Source organism: Saccostrea cucullata, unplaced genomic scaffold (genome assembly GCF_032062105.1).
Source record: "Saccostrea cucullata isolate Sc308-1 unplaced genomic scaffold, CSIRO_AGI_Scuc_v1 ctg2628, whole genome shotgun sequence".
Classification (NCBI taxonomy): Eukaryota; Metazoa; Mollusca; class Bivalvia; order Ostreida; family Ostreidae; genus Saccostrea; species Saccostrea cuccullata.
Window position 1 is genome coordinate 51298 of NW_026919781.1, and position 14170 is coordinate 65467.

Below are 14170 nucleotides of genomic sequence, written 5' to 3' on the forward strand. Positions count from 1 at the left end.
AACAATGCCCTCATTATCATGATCTGTCAAACAAAAGAAATTCAAATGCAATGTGTAAAATTAAATGAAAAACTAAGGCAATGAATTTTAAAAAATGTATACTTTATGTTTCATAAAAATATTCCCATTTTTGGAATATCATCTTTGTTTTTATTTTCATCAGATTTTTATTAAGGTCTTTCGTCTTCACGAAAGACCTTATAGTTATTCTACTGTTTCTTATTAAGGTCTTCCGTCTTCAGCGGAAGACCTTCTTGTTATTCTTAGGTTTCTTTTCCACTATTTTTATTCTTTTTATTATTAATTTAAAACTATTTATTAAATGTCGATTTTTACTTTGGGGTACATGATATATATATTTTGTTGTTTTGAGATTTCCGCGATTTAGTGATTTTCAGAAATTAACATACCTCACGCATACTTTTTGAATGTACACCTGTTCATTGTTGAATAGATGATAGAAATAAGGAACTTAATACAAGATCAAGTCTGTTATATGTAAAACATTGCAATTTGAAATTTTTCACAAGCATATCTTTTTAAACGTTAATATTTTGTGAAGACATATGCAAAAGTTGTGAAGAATGTAGGATCTTGCAAAAGAGATATCAACCATCCTCTGCTGACATCAAGCCCACAATGCCCTCATTATCATGATCTGTCAAACAAAAGAAATTCAGTAGACAATGCAATGTGTAATTAATTGGATTAAATGAAAAACTGCCAGTCGGCACTTAATTTCAAACAAGAGGCAAATTTTGCATATTTTTGCTGTTCTTGACACCTGAGCACACTGGAAGCTTAAATCTTAATTTTCCGTCCCGTCGTCGTCACTTCCGGTCACCCCTTTCCAGGCCTTCAATAATCATTTGAACAAACCATTTTAGAATCCACACTACCTGAGGATGATTCCATATAAATATCACTTTTTAATTTTTTTTCAAAATTTTGTAGCTTTGAAGTACTTGAAAAGAAATTTTAAAAGGTTTCCCTATATATCCGATTTTGTAAAACTTGGGACAGCGGGACATTTTGGCCCCACCCTAATTTCAGGGGTAAAAGATATCATGAAACTTTGAACAAACTTGCATCTACACTACCTGAGGATGATTCCATGCATGAAAAAAGTATTTTCATCTTTTTTGTTTTCCCAGTTATTTTTGGAATAGAAGAAGATTTTAACTAAGATTTTTTATATATTCCTATGTAAAATTTGAAAATCATCCATTTTGGCCCCACCCTTGCGTTTGATTAAACGATTCTGACATAAGGATACATGAAATGTTAAAAACTACTTCGACTCTAACGTAGTAGTGAAATGGTTGGGGGAACAAACTTGTTTATATTATAATAGCTAATCAATGTAAATATTGTAATTAATTGGTCAATTGACAAAAGAATTATACAAGTATTATTGATAAATGATTTCATCTTTCCTGTTGCCAAAAGAAAGGCAGTGGTATTTTATCAATATGATATCTGAGAAGAAGATTTTTAAAGATTTTTCCTATATATTCCTATGTAAAAAATCGGATTGTGCAAAGTTGCTGTAGTTTGTGACTTGTTAAAATATAGTTGTGTGACGTTAGCTATAGGTTTGTCCAGAGAAGCCTTACAAAGTTAAATCATACTGTGGGGTATATTGTAGCTACTTGGCTAAGTTAAAACCTGTAATCTACACTACAGGTGTTAAAGGCTAAATCAAGAGGCACCACATATAGTCAGTTGTATAGTGAGGCAATTTCCTGGCCTAGTGGTATTAACTGAAGATATATAATTGTACAAAGAAGTCATTTTTTAAAAATGCCATTAATTTTTAACTGTATATATTCATGATTATCTCCCCTAAAACTGGAAAAGGGCGTGGCTAGAACGTTGCAATTGAGTGAACAAACTTAATTTCCGTTTCACTGCTTTAGTGTAACTACTTTGATATGTAATGTGTATAATGTGTTACATATACTTTCTTAACGTCGAAATAAAATAAAGGCGCTAAGAAGTTTTATTTTTGAAATTTAAAAGTATCATACCTATTTAATAGACAAAGAAAAGGCGACATACAACGACGACGACGAAATTATGAATGCTTTTTTATAATTCAACAGGTGAACTGTTGCAAAAGTATACACAAAGTATATTTAGAAGTACTCACAATAGCCTTAATGGCTAAGCGCGTGGGATAAAAATGTATACTTTAAAAAATGTTTCATAAAAATATTGACCAAATTTTGGAATATCGATTTTTCTTTGTTTTTATTTTCATCAGATTTTTATTTTTATAATAATTTTAGTTGAACTTGAATAATTTAAAAAAATTATTTGTTTAGAATACTGAAATAACAGTACTGAGTATTTTAATCAATAGCTTACATTTTCTAGAAAGTTTTACATTAGAATGTTTTATATGATTTTATCTATGTTTATTTTTGCGATTCAGCTAAGAGAGAGAGAGGGAGAGAATTAGAGAGAGAGATATTTCATAAAAGATAACAATTGAATTTGTGTTACCAAAGATTTAATTTTCGTTCATATCAATAGATTGTATTGTTGAACAATGTTGTAAGTCCTTTATAATAAAATATGGAGATAACAAACGTTATTTAAGCTTTAATTTTAAAATATAAACATAGGTAATCAGAGATTACAGAGCTCACCTCAACGAATGTTGTCTTTAAGTAAGGCAAAGTCACACAATTACCCACAAAAAGTGTACATCCAAAAATGCAAAATTTATGCAATTTTGATTTGATACTTTGGAATAGACCTATATAAAAACTTCAAACTAGTTCTTCATTATGAAAACGTAATTAAAATCCAGCATCTGAAGCAAGTTTGAGAGTTTTCATCCCTTGATGCATCATTTGTGCAAGTTTGGTTTAAATAAGCCTTATAGTTTCTTGGTAATAGACCTGCACCCATAACTTTTACGAGGTCCATTATCTGGAAAATGTATGTTGAATTCAGCATCTGACGCAAGTCCATTACTGCGCATCCTAAGATGTATCATCCATGCAAGTTTGCTCAACAAAGAGCTCAAAGTTACTTGGAAATGAAACCTGTATAAAAAACTAACCTTATCACTAATCCGGAAAATTTAGGTCAGATTCAGCATCCGAAGCCAGCCTAGTAGAATGCACCCTTAGATGTACCATCCATGCAAGTTTGGTCATTATAGAGCTCAGAGTTAGTTGGAAATGAATCCTGCACCAAAAACTTTAACCTGTTCACTCGTCCAGAAAATGTAGGTCAGATTCAGCATCCAAAGCAAGTCTGGTAGTATGCATCCTAAGATGTATCATCCATGCAAGTTTGGTCATTATAGGGCTCATAGTAACTTGGAAATGAAACCTGCACCAAAAACTTTAACCTGTTTACTCAACCGGAAAATGTAGGTCAGATTCAGCATCCGAAGCAAATCTGGTAGTATGCATCCTAAGATGTACCAGCCATGCAAGTTTGGTCATTATAGGACTCACAGTATCTTTGAAATGAAACCTGCACCAAAAACATTAACCTGTTTACTCAACCGGAAAATGTAGGTCAGATTCAGCATCCGAAGCAAATCTGGTAGTATGCATCCTAAGATGTACCAGCCATGCAAGTTTGGTCATTATAGGACTCACAGTATCTTTGAAATGAAACTTGCACCAAAAACTTTAACCTGTTTACTCGTCCAGAAAATGTAGGTCAGATTCAGCATCCGGAGCAAGTCTGGTAGTATGCATCCTTAGATGTATCATCCATGCAAGTTTGGTCACTATAGTGCTCATAGTTACTTGGAAAAGAGACCTGCACCCCCAAAAAAACATTAACCTGTTCACTCATGCGGAAAATGTAGGTCAGATTCAGCATCCGAAGTATGCCTGGCAGTGTGCATCCTAAGATGTACCATCCATGCAAGTTTGGTCAACATAGGGCTTATAGTTACTCGGAAATGAGACCTACACCAAAAACTGCACCAAAAATGTTAACCTGCTCCAAAAACATTAACCTGGTCATTCCTTTGCTGAAATTGCAGCATCTGAAACTTTGACTGGTACAATGAAACACACTAGAAACATCTTCCATGCATGTCTAATCAATATAGGACATAGAAGTACTTAAAAAGAAACTGCTCCAAAAACTTAACCTTAACCCGGGACGCAGACACCGACACCGACGCCGATGCCGAGGGTATTACATAAGCTCCCCCAACGTCGTTGAGGTGAGCTAAAAATAAAACAAATATGGATCCAATTATTCATGGACGTCCAAAATCTCCAGAGGAGGGATATTGTGCCCTAACGGAGTGATCAACCCTTGCCTACTGACACTCCCGATGTGTACTCCTTGGCCTGATCGAAACAGAAAAATTTAGAATGTACATAATAACCTCTATAATTTCTATGTAAAACGCCAGTTAGCATTTGCCTCAATGATAGTTTCTTAACATACTGGTATGATATTCAATCTGATAACTGAAAAATTATATTTTCTGAAGTGCTGTCTTTGTCACCAATGAAAGCGCAAGGCAGAAACTTGAATAATCAAACATTAGATCTAATACTAGTAAATGAAGAAAAAATAAAAATATGCCAACGTATACACGTAGCAAAAATGACAATACCAAAGGCAATTAAACGCATTACTATTCCTAATCGTCATATTTCATTTACGATAAAAAAAAATGTAGCAAACACAATCATACATCTTGAGTTTAAATTGAGTTTAAAATATAATGCAAATAAGGTTACGCACCAACAAAAATGTTAACATTGTTAGTATTAAACAGAATCCATATCTCAAAACTAAACTGTGTAATCGTGTGGTTACTTATGATTGTTGCCTGTCTTTGAAAGAGTTTCCTAGGCCTGACAAAATTGCTTAGTTGTAATGAATTGTCGATTAATTAATCGCGAATTATAAAGCCCTGATGATACATCTGTAAAAGTCCCTCAAAATGTTCCAATTAACCATGGTATATCCATCAGAACTTCGTATGGTGTCAAAATAAGATTTACATGCAAATATGCTTTTTAAATTCTTTTTAACTTCTTCAGAGATTTCTCATCTAAGTCGAGTGTTGCTGAAAATGATACAAAAGAATGCAATTACATTATCTGAGGATATTTTTGTGTCTTATTTAAAATCATAATTCGGAACCCTAAAAATACTGCATAATAGTAGATAAGAACATATTATTTTGTAAAAAAAAAAAAAAAAAAAAAAAAAAAAGGGGGGGGGAAAGAAACTAGGAAAAAAATAAGAACGTGTATCTAAAGCCCTGTTTAATTCTGCAGCACATAAAATTTTGAATTTATAACTATCGATACCCTTCACTTTTTCTAAATGAAATTTTACAAGAAAAAATCGTATGAATATAACATGCATGTTTTTTGTAATTTTACTTTAAAAAACGTACCTCATATCTTTTTTTCATTTGATACATCTTTCACAGAAGTCATCATGCTTAATTTGGAATTCTGGAAGTATTCTGTTTCTCATATCCAATGCTGGAATACCATTAAAACGTACGAATCCAATCTTTGACTAAAACCTTCATAAAATTGTAATTGTATATTATTCTGAAGATTGTGCAAATGATTGCGCCATAATGACCACTCTATTGAGAATGTTTTGGTAATTGAAAAAAAGAAAAGACAAAATGAAGAAAAACGATCGATCGAAAAAATCTGCAATAATTAAAAATCTCTAAACAAGTCATAATTAAAGCATGGAACTGGAAATGTTGGATCAGGTGTCGGCGGGGAGAAATAACCCCTTGTTTACCTTGTACACCACTTGAGTTTTATGTATTGATCAGTGTGACGGAATATTACATATTAATTAGTGGTTACTAGTTAATTCTACTGACGTATATCAAATAGGGAATCGCCTCACACGCTGTCGAGTTGCAAACGCCTAGCAATTATTCACTGAAAGAAATACCTTGTAATTTAATTAATTAGTGTGCCTCGTAAATTTTTTGTGACTAGTAACCATTCTGATTACTGGCTAATATAGTGAGTAGAAGGCGTCTCGTGGAGCGGGGGTCGTATTCGAGGGCTGTTCAATAAATAATGTCGTCGGTGCTCGGAAAGAAGCAAAAGACATTTTTCAATGATTTAGTCTTAATTAACTTAATATTTTCTTTAAATTAAAACACATGTCCCTAAAATTTTTTATCCAATTTCTGATTGTTTTAGAACTCATTTTTGGACATGACCCTTAATATAGTGGAAAAGGCAGATCTTATGATTTTCTGGACTCGTTTCTTCCTTTTGAAAGGTGTTTTTCAAGTTTGGAAAATGCAAAGTCAAAAGGCAAAAGATTTGGCGAATATTGTTAATGTGAAAAAAAAACTTTCTATTTATGCCAAAAACTCCTTTACTCATCATGACCTGTCATGAAGAAATTTAATGTAGTGGATTCCTGATTCTGTCCCTTTCTCTCATTAATCTTTCGATTTTTTTTTTCTTTTTTTTTTTTTTGCATAAAAGTTGCTTTCTAGACTCTTTACCTGGTCGTTGTTTACTTGCAAAATTATTTTGTTAAAGCACATTCTGATTGCACACACAAGTACTCTGAAGAGATGCTTGAGTTTCTGATTGACAATATGTATGTGGTTTTTGGAGACCAGGCATTCCAACAATCTATTGGAATTCCCATAGGTACCAATTGCGCTCCGTTATTAGAAGACCTATATTTATATGAAGCAGAATTTGTGCAAAATCTTATGCGTGAAAAGAAGAAAACACTTGCTATGGCCTTCAACTTGACACTTAGATATATCGACAACCTATTGTCAATTAACAATGGTAGTTTCCATTCCTACGTCGATCCGATATATCCTGGTGAGCTTGAGATAAAAGATACCACAGAGTTTGACACAACTTTTCATACTTAGATATTTTACTTGAAAAAGACGTTAATGGTAATCTACCAACCAAGCTATATGATAAACGTGATGGCTTTAACTTTTCTATCGTCAACTTCCCTTACTTATGCAGCAATATACCATCATCACCTGCATACGGAGTATATACACATCTGTCTCAGTTGATTCGATACGCAAGAGAATGCTCTACGTATGAACAATTTCTAAAATGAGGTAAATTGACAAGCAATTTGATGAAACAAGAATATCACCAGTCCCGTTTAAAATCATCATTTCTTAAATTCTATGGTCGATACAATGACCTTGTCAGCGAATACAATTTATCTTTGAGACAAATGCTGAATGACATTTTTCATACTAATTGTAATTCCAATATTTATACACTGAATTGACGACGAATTTTTCTGTTATTTCCTGATCATGACAAGGAGCACACGGCGGATGTGACCGGTCAGCAGGGGATGCTCACTCCTCCATGGCACCAGATCCCACCTCTGATGTTTCGAGGTCCATGTTTGCTCTGCTCCTGTTTTGCATTGTTTTATGGACTTTGATACTGAATACTGTTCGTTATCTCCATATCTTTCTACTCTCCCAGAAAATAAACTGCCTCCCCGAACACAAATTTCAACAAGACCACTAATATTTAAGAAAATTGCATCTAAATCTGTTTATGTGCTCTTGCAGTTCTTTGATCTTCTCATACCTTTGCTGTTTTTGTCAAGTACATCTTATTGTAAATTTTGTTTTGAGGGTTTTAAGCAATAGATTCAAATTTCATTATCTTTTTGAATTTCAAACAAACGTGGATAACTACTACAATTACTGATATTTTAAATTAATTGTTTAGATATTCTTACACGCTATCGTTTTCACTCATTTTTCAAAACATAGGGTGACTTTGAGTTCTAAGCTTTTTTTTTTACTGTCAAACGTTTCTTTAAAACAGTGCGAACTACTCCCGAAATGATGTCTTTGACATTTGCCATGTGTCAATCATACAGCATCAGTGATTATTTGTTGAAATTTGGCAAACAGTACATTAGTTGCATTTTTGATGCCCATTATATAATTTTTTATCATTGAAATCCACCTGCTCATTTGTCTATAAAACAGACATTGGTTGCTGTAAATATGACATATTTCAGTGAATATTTCTTTGTAATTCTTAACGTGTTTTACAGTAACTTTAATGAAGCGTTTAATTTCACTCTAGTTTACTGATTATTTACCATTCATTTTTAGTGCATTATCTCGAAAAGCCCTTGTTTTCCAGCTTCTAACAATGAAACTATGTGATGAAAAGTGGTCATATAAATTGTAATAAATTCATTAAAGATTCAATAATTCGAAAATATGATATCTGTGTTGTATGTCATCCAGTTCAGGGCATTTTTTATGGAACAATCCTTGTAGATACGAGATAACCTAGGGAAAATTACTTATATACTAAGTATTCTAGATTAACCAATGTCGTCTAGTAAATCTACCCAATACCTAGTAAAACCAGTTTTGATGCAGTAGTAGTATGGACAGTAACTTTACTAGCCTTCTTTGTGACTTTAACTAGTTTTTTTTCAGTGTTGTATAAAGCACGTCAGCCAAAACAAGACTCAATGGTTAGCTGAAGGGAAAAAGAAACATCCAATACACACTTTGCATTAAACAACTTATGCGTTGTCATCAAAAATATCACCAAGGAAAAACGCTTTTTCTCTAAATGATATACTACCAACCATATTGCCTTGATTCAAGAATGTTTTCAAATATGGTTGATTTCTCCTTTTAATGTGAAACATATGGAGATAACGAACAGTATTCAAGATTAAAAGTCAATAAAACAATACAAAGTAGGAGCAGAGCAAACACAGACATCTGAAACGTTAGAGGTGGGATCAGGTGCCATGGAGGATTGAGCATCCTCTGCTGACCGGTCACACCCACAGTATGATCCTTAACATGATCGGGAAACAACGGAAAAATCAATAAAGATTTAAAATATTCTCTTGGCAAATGAGAACATATGATTTTCATAAGATTTAACATAACTTCGATATGATTTGGTGCATAGCTAAATAAAATATGATACCACACTTCTTTATGTTCAATTTTGGCTGTTGATTTTTAGAGGTATGTACTCTAAGACAAGTTGTATGAAAATTAACCTGCAAAGCTATGTCTTTTATGGAAGTTTTAGCTAGTTTATGATTTATTAAAGGTATTTAAATTTAAAAAAGATTATCAGTTTACCAGAAAATTTTGAAAGTTCGGACCTACCTTGGACTCATTGGACTCAATGATAAATTGTATTTGCTGACAAGGCTGTTAATATTCTTGTTTCTTCAATTTGATTGTCGATAATTTACCTCGTTTTAAACACTGTACATATGTAGAGCATGCACTTGTGTATCGAATCAAATGAGAGATATAAACCCTGTATGCAGGTGATGAAGGTAAATAGATGAAGTTGACGGTTGAAGTCAGTCAGAGTCATCACGTTTAATACAGAGCTTTGTTGTTTGCTTGCCATTAATGTCTTTTTCAAGTAAAAGATCCAAATATGAAACAGGTCAAAATATGAAAAAGTTGTGTCAGACTCTGTGGTATCTTTTATCTCAAGCTTACCGGGATATATCGTATCGATATATGGAAATAACCATTGTTAATTGACAATAGCTAGGTCGTCGATATATGTAAATGTCGAGATGAAGGCCATGGCAAGTGTTTTCTTCTTTACATGCATAAGATTTTGCACAAATTTTGCTTCATATGAATACAAAAATACGTCTGCTAATAACAGAGCGCAATTGATACCCATGGAAATTCCAGTAGATTGTTGGAATGCCTGGTCTCCAAAAACCATATAGATATTATCAATCAGAAACACGTTCATCGTTTTGATTCAACTTCAGAGTATTTGTATGTGCAATCGGAATGTGTTTTAATTAACAAAATAATTTTTAAAATGACCAATGACCTGGTAAATAAATTTTCAAGGTCCGTTTTTATTGAAAAAAGAGCTGTCGATGATATCAAAAAGCCTGCACTTGAATTTATCGTAGGGAATAGTTGTGTATAAAGTTGAAAAGTCTTTTAAGATTTTGGACAAAGTCTTCTTCATATATAACAGGGTGCATGCAGTTACGATCAATCAATCAATTACCCTGAGTGCGGAGTAGTAGTATGGGAATAAATGTGCAGCCTTCCAGCAGCAAGATGTGGCGTCTCCATGAGTGAAAAAATCCTCGAGAGGGACGTTCGACAACAAACAAGCAAACCTCTGGTACCTCTCTCATATTTTAATATACATAATGGACAGACACAATTAGGACAAGGGCTAACTCTGGTCTCCTTGTAAAAATGAAACAACTGGACACCTTTATTAGATACTTTATGTGATGTAGGACAATGACTCCCTCTGGTCACTGTTTGATATACATGTATTAATAATTATATATGGATTGCTTTTGGTCAACTTCTAATGTAGCAGAACTCTTGTCTCAACATACTAGAAGTTGACAAAAAAAATCCTTATTTATAAAGATAACCCTTGGTAACCTTCTGATAGGATAACACAGATCCACGTGTTTACGTAACAACGGAGACCAGATCATTCTTAAAAAAATATATTTTCTGTTTCTTTTATTTCAATTGTATAGGCTTTACTATAGTATGATTTATTCTACCGCATACTGTGGTTGCTGTGGACTATATTTTGTAGCGGTGTAAAAGTGTGAAGTGTGTGTGAATAAACAGGTGACGTTAGGTTCTGGTTGAACAAACTTTTAATCCTTTTGTGATTTTAAGATTATCTTCAGAGTACCTTGAGTAGAAGCAGATTCCTCATAAGGTAATATTTGTTGATAAATCACAAGATATGCAAGTTTCCGAGTTCCATTTATAAAGAAGAAGCAAATTGTTATATTATGTTAAATGTTTCTTAAATTTGGCCTGTTGTTACTTCTTTGGAAGAAACCAAAAAAAAAATCCTGATTGAGTGTACAAATGTATATAATTGAATACCAATGTATAACTGACCTCCTTCCCAGGGTAGTGCCCTATCCCTAGTCACTGTGGGAAATAAACTTTCTGTAACATCCTGTTATTACAGACTACTTTTGAATTACCCGGGAGAGGAAGAGGACAAGAGATGGGTATATTTTCATCAACAGCCCAACTTGATATATTATTGTCGGGGATTGTTGTGATTTTATTACATCGAAACTTTCTGCAAGCGGTCAGAGCTGTCGATGTTCCTAGCTTACATGATACGCTTGGACTTAATACAAAGGGCGCGAATGAGTACACGCCACAATTCACTGGTACGCCATACGAAGTGGGGGTGATAGAAAACATTCCTATGGGATCCATTGTCTTCCAAGTTTTTGCTCAGGACGCCGACAGGGGAGAAAATGGAAGACTTAGCTACGTGCTGCTACAGGGAACTCAGAACTTTGAAGTTGGCGAGAATACTGGGCTCATTCAAACACGCTCTATCCTTGACCGCGAAGTGGCGGATCATGAGATGCTTTTGGTGGAGGTGCGTGACCATGGTACTCCCTATAAGTCTGCTGTGGTTAAGGTGCTTGTAAGTGGAATTTCTATTTTAGAAAATATAAAATTTTGCAAAAAACACTCTCATGTCTTTGGAGTATGATAAGCGGTATACTGCTGTAAATGTGCAAGTATGTTTCAGAATTTTCATTTTTATCCCGACGACCAAGAATGGGGCTCAAACATATAAATCTTTTCCCCATATCTCCAATTACACACAAAAAATAATCCTTCTGGAAATTATTGTAGATGTCCTTTGGATGTATAAATGTTAGGTTTCGCATTTTTCTCTTTTAACCGAAAGAGCGCTTAATTTGATGGTGTTGAATGTATTGTCTTTTCGTGTTTAATTCAAACGCTTTTGTAAATTCATAAAAAACATATTGTTCAAGATGTCTTTTCATATTTATCTCTCATTCAAGATTGGTAAAACTTGCGAAAATGTAAAAGGTATTTATTATGGATAAAACTAATACGTATTGATGCCACATTCGAAATTCAATTCGTGTAAATGATGTACAAATAAACTGAAGTCTTGGAATTATTTGAAGAACTGCTGGGCCAGGAAAAACTATTTATATCAAGCACTGACTAAAGATAGGGGTACTGTGAGCAAAATGATACCCGCACCTCTCTTATGATTACAACGGCAAAGTTTGTTTTGCAATGGGAGACCCGAAAGAATTGTAAGATGAAAAGTAAAATAAAAGGTGTATAATGGCATTATGTAATAATAAATATGTGAAAGTATCAGCATATTTTATTCAGTGATATAGGAGAAGTTGCGAATAAAAGATGGGTACCCGTCAATAATGCTGTATAGAAAAAAAAATGGCCGTGTCCATGTTTTGCTCTGAGAAATCCAAAAGATGTGTTCGATCAAAAAGTTAAATATGAGGTGCATAATGGCACTATATAACAAAGATTCTGAGAAAGTCATTAAATTTCATTCAGTAGTAAACGAGGAGTTGCGGATAAGAAATGGATGGATGGACAGACACCACAATCACTCAATACCCTCCCCCCCCCCCTCCCCGCTTGTCAAGCGGGGGTATGATAAATAACAAGCAGATGAAAACAGAATCATCTAACACGACTAGATCTTCTAAGCTACTATATTCTAATTATTGTTAATATTTAATATCTGTGGTGTCCAGATAGGGTCATTAGCTAAAGCTCAACATCGCCTTCAGAAAAAAACACGCCGTCGAGCTATCACAACACTATGGAATCCGGATAGGGCCACGCAGTTCACTATCGCATCATCGCACCATCGAGATTTGAGTCGATGGTACGATGACGCGATAGTGCGATGACGATGAAGCGATGGTGCGATAACGATGAAGCGATGACGCGATAGCGCGATGACGATGATACGATGGTGCGATGGCGATGATGCGATGGTACGATGAAGCGATAATGCGATGACGCGATGGCACGATAGCGATGCTGCGATGGTGCGATAAACACGATATAATCGCATCAACTATCGCGCCATCGCATCATCGCTATCGTGCCATCGCGTCATCGCATTATGCTTCATCGCGCCATCGCATCATCGTCATCGCGCTATCGCGCCATCGCATCAATCGCACTAACCATCGCTTCATCGTCATCGCATTATCGCGTCATCGCACCATCGACTCAAACCTCGATGGTGCGATGATGCGATAGTGAACTGCGTGGCCCTATCCGGATTCCATACAACACTGACGAACACGCTGCCACGCTAACACAAGTTCACACAACACGATGTCGCGCTAAACACAACATTTATTTATTATGCATGTAGACACTGTTAGAAAGAAAATTGCAATCTATGCTGCCGTCTTTCATCTATTTTATGTAAACTGTTTGTCTTGTGTTTTTTTTTCAGGTCCATATTTTGGACGTAAACGACAATGCGCCTGTATTCTCAAGGAACCTATACAGCAATTTAATATGGGCTGGTGATAGAGTAGGACAAGTTGCGATGGGCCAGATCACCGCAGTTGATGCTGATATAGGAAGAAACGCTGAATTAACTTACAGCTTTGTCCACTCAAATACCCCAACCTGCCATCATTTCTCCATTGATTCTCAGTCGGGTGTGATCAAGATCGCTCATAAGTTTAATGAAGGGGGTTCCCATATACCAGCCTGCAACACAAGCGTTGTTGTTACTGATGGAGGTGTGCCCCCGTTATCGTCGACAGCAGAAGTCATAATAGTGATTGTATCCAATAACGATATTATATAGATAAATCAAATTAATGTGTATGTTGTTTGTAAATGTGTGTTTCAGGATTGGCATACATGTACCTAGATTAAAATTGCAGTTTCCAGGCCTCTCTGTTCTTAAAGTCAGGCATGGACATTCGTACAAATACCCTGGTATGATTAATATTTGCTCCTTCTCATTCAAGGGCTGTTCAATAAGTATTGCCATCGGTGATCGAAAGGAAACAAAAAATGCTTTTCATTCCATCAATACTTTATTCTTAATGATTTCACTTAAATATTTTCTTTTATTTAAAACACATGTTCGTAAAATTTTTATTTAATTTTTGATTGTTTTTACGATGGCTGTTCAATAAATATTGCCCTGAGCTCTATGACATGCAAAATAGAAACCATACGACATTAAGCCTGACTTTCTCATGACTGAATCTTTAATTAATTGCAGTTTATGTGACCACTTTTCACCACATGGGTTCACTGTGAGAAGCTGGAAAATAAGGGCTATTCGAGACTGCATTA

The 14170-nt window shown here is 34.7% G+C and overlaps 1 protein-coding gene across 1 annotated transcript; it reads left to right on the top strand.

Moving 5' to 3' along the window:
• The first annotated feature begins 10452 nt into the window (after positions 1-10452).
• On the top strand, positions 10453-13670 carry LOC134238032 (cadherin-19-like). Its single transcript, XM_062720172.1, has 3 exons — positions 10453-10469; positions 10989-11465; positions 13308-13670. The coding sequence occupies exons 2-3, from the start codon at positions 11028-11030 to the stop codon at positions 13668-13670; spliced, it is 801 nt and encodes a 266-aa protein (XP_062576156.1). The 5' UTR covers positions 10453-10469; positions 10989-11027.
• The last annotated feature ends 500 nt before the right edge of the window (positions 13671-14170 follow it).

Bases quoted from the DNA above. Each gene is read 5' to 3' on its own strand.
- LOC134238032 (XM_062720172.1), top strand. From the start codon at position 11,028: ATGGGTATATTTTCATCAACAGCCCAACTTGATATATTATTGTCGGGG. The intron at 11,466-13,307 runs GTAAGTGGAATT...TTTTTTTTTCAG, and splicing joins CTGCTGTGGTTAAGGTGCTT to GTCCATATTTTGGACGTAAA.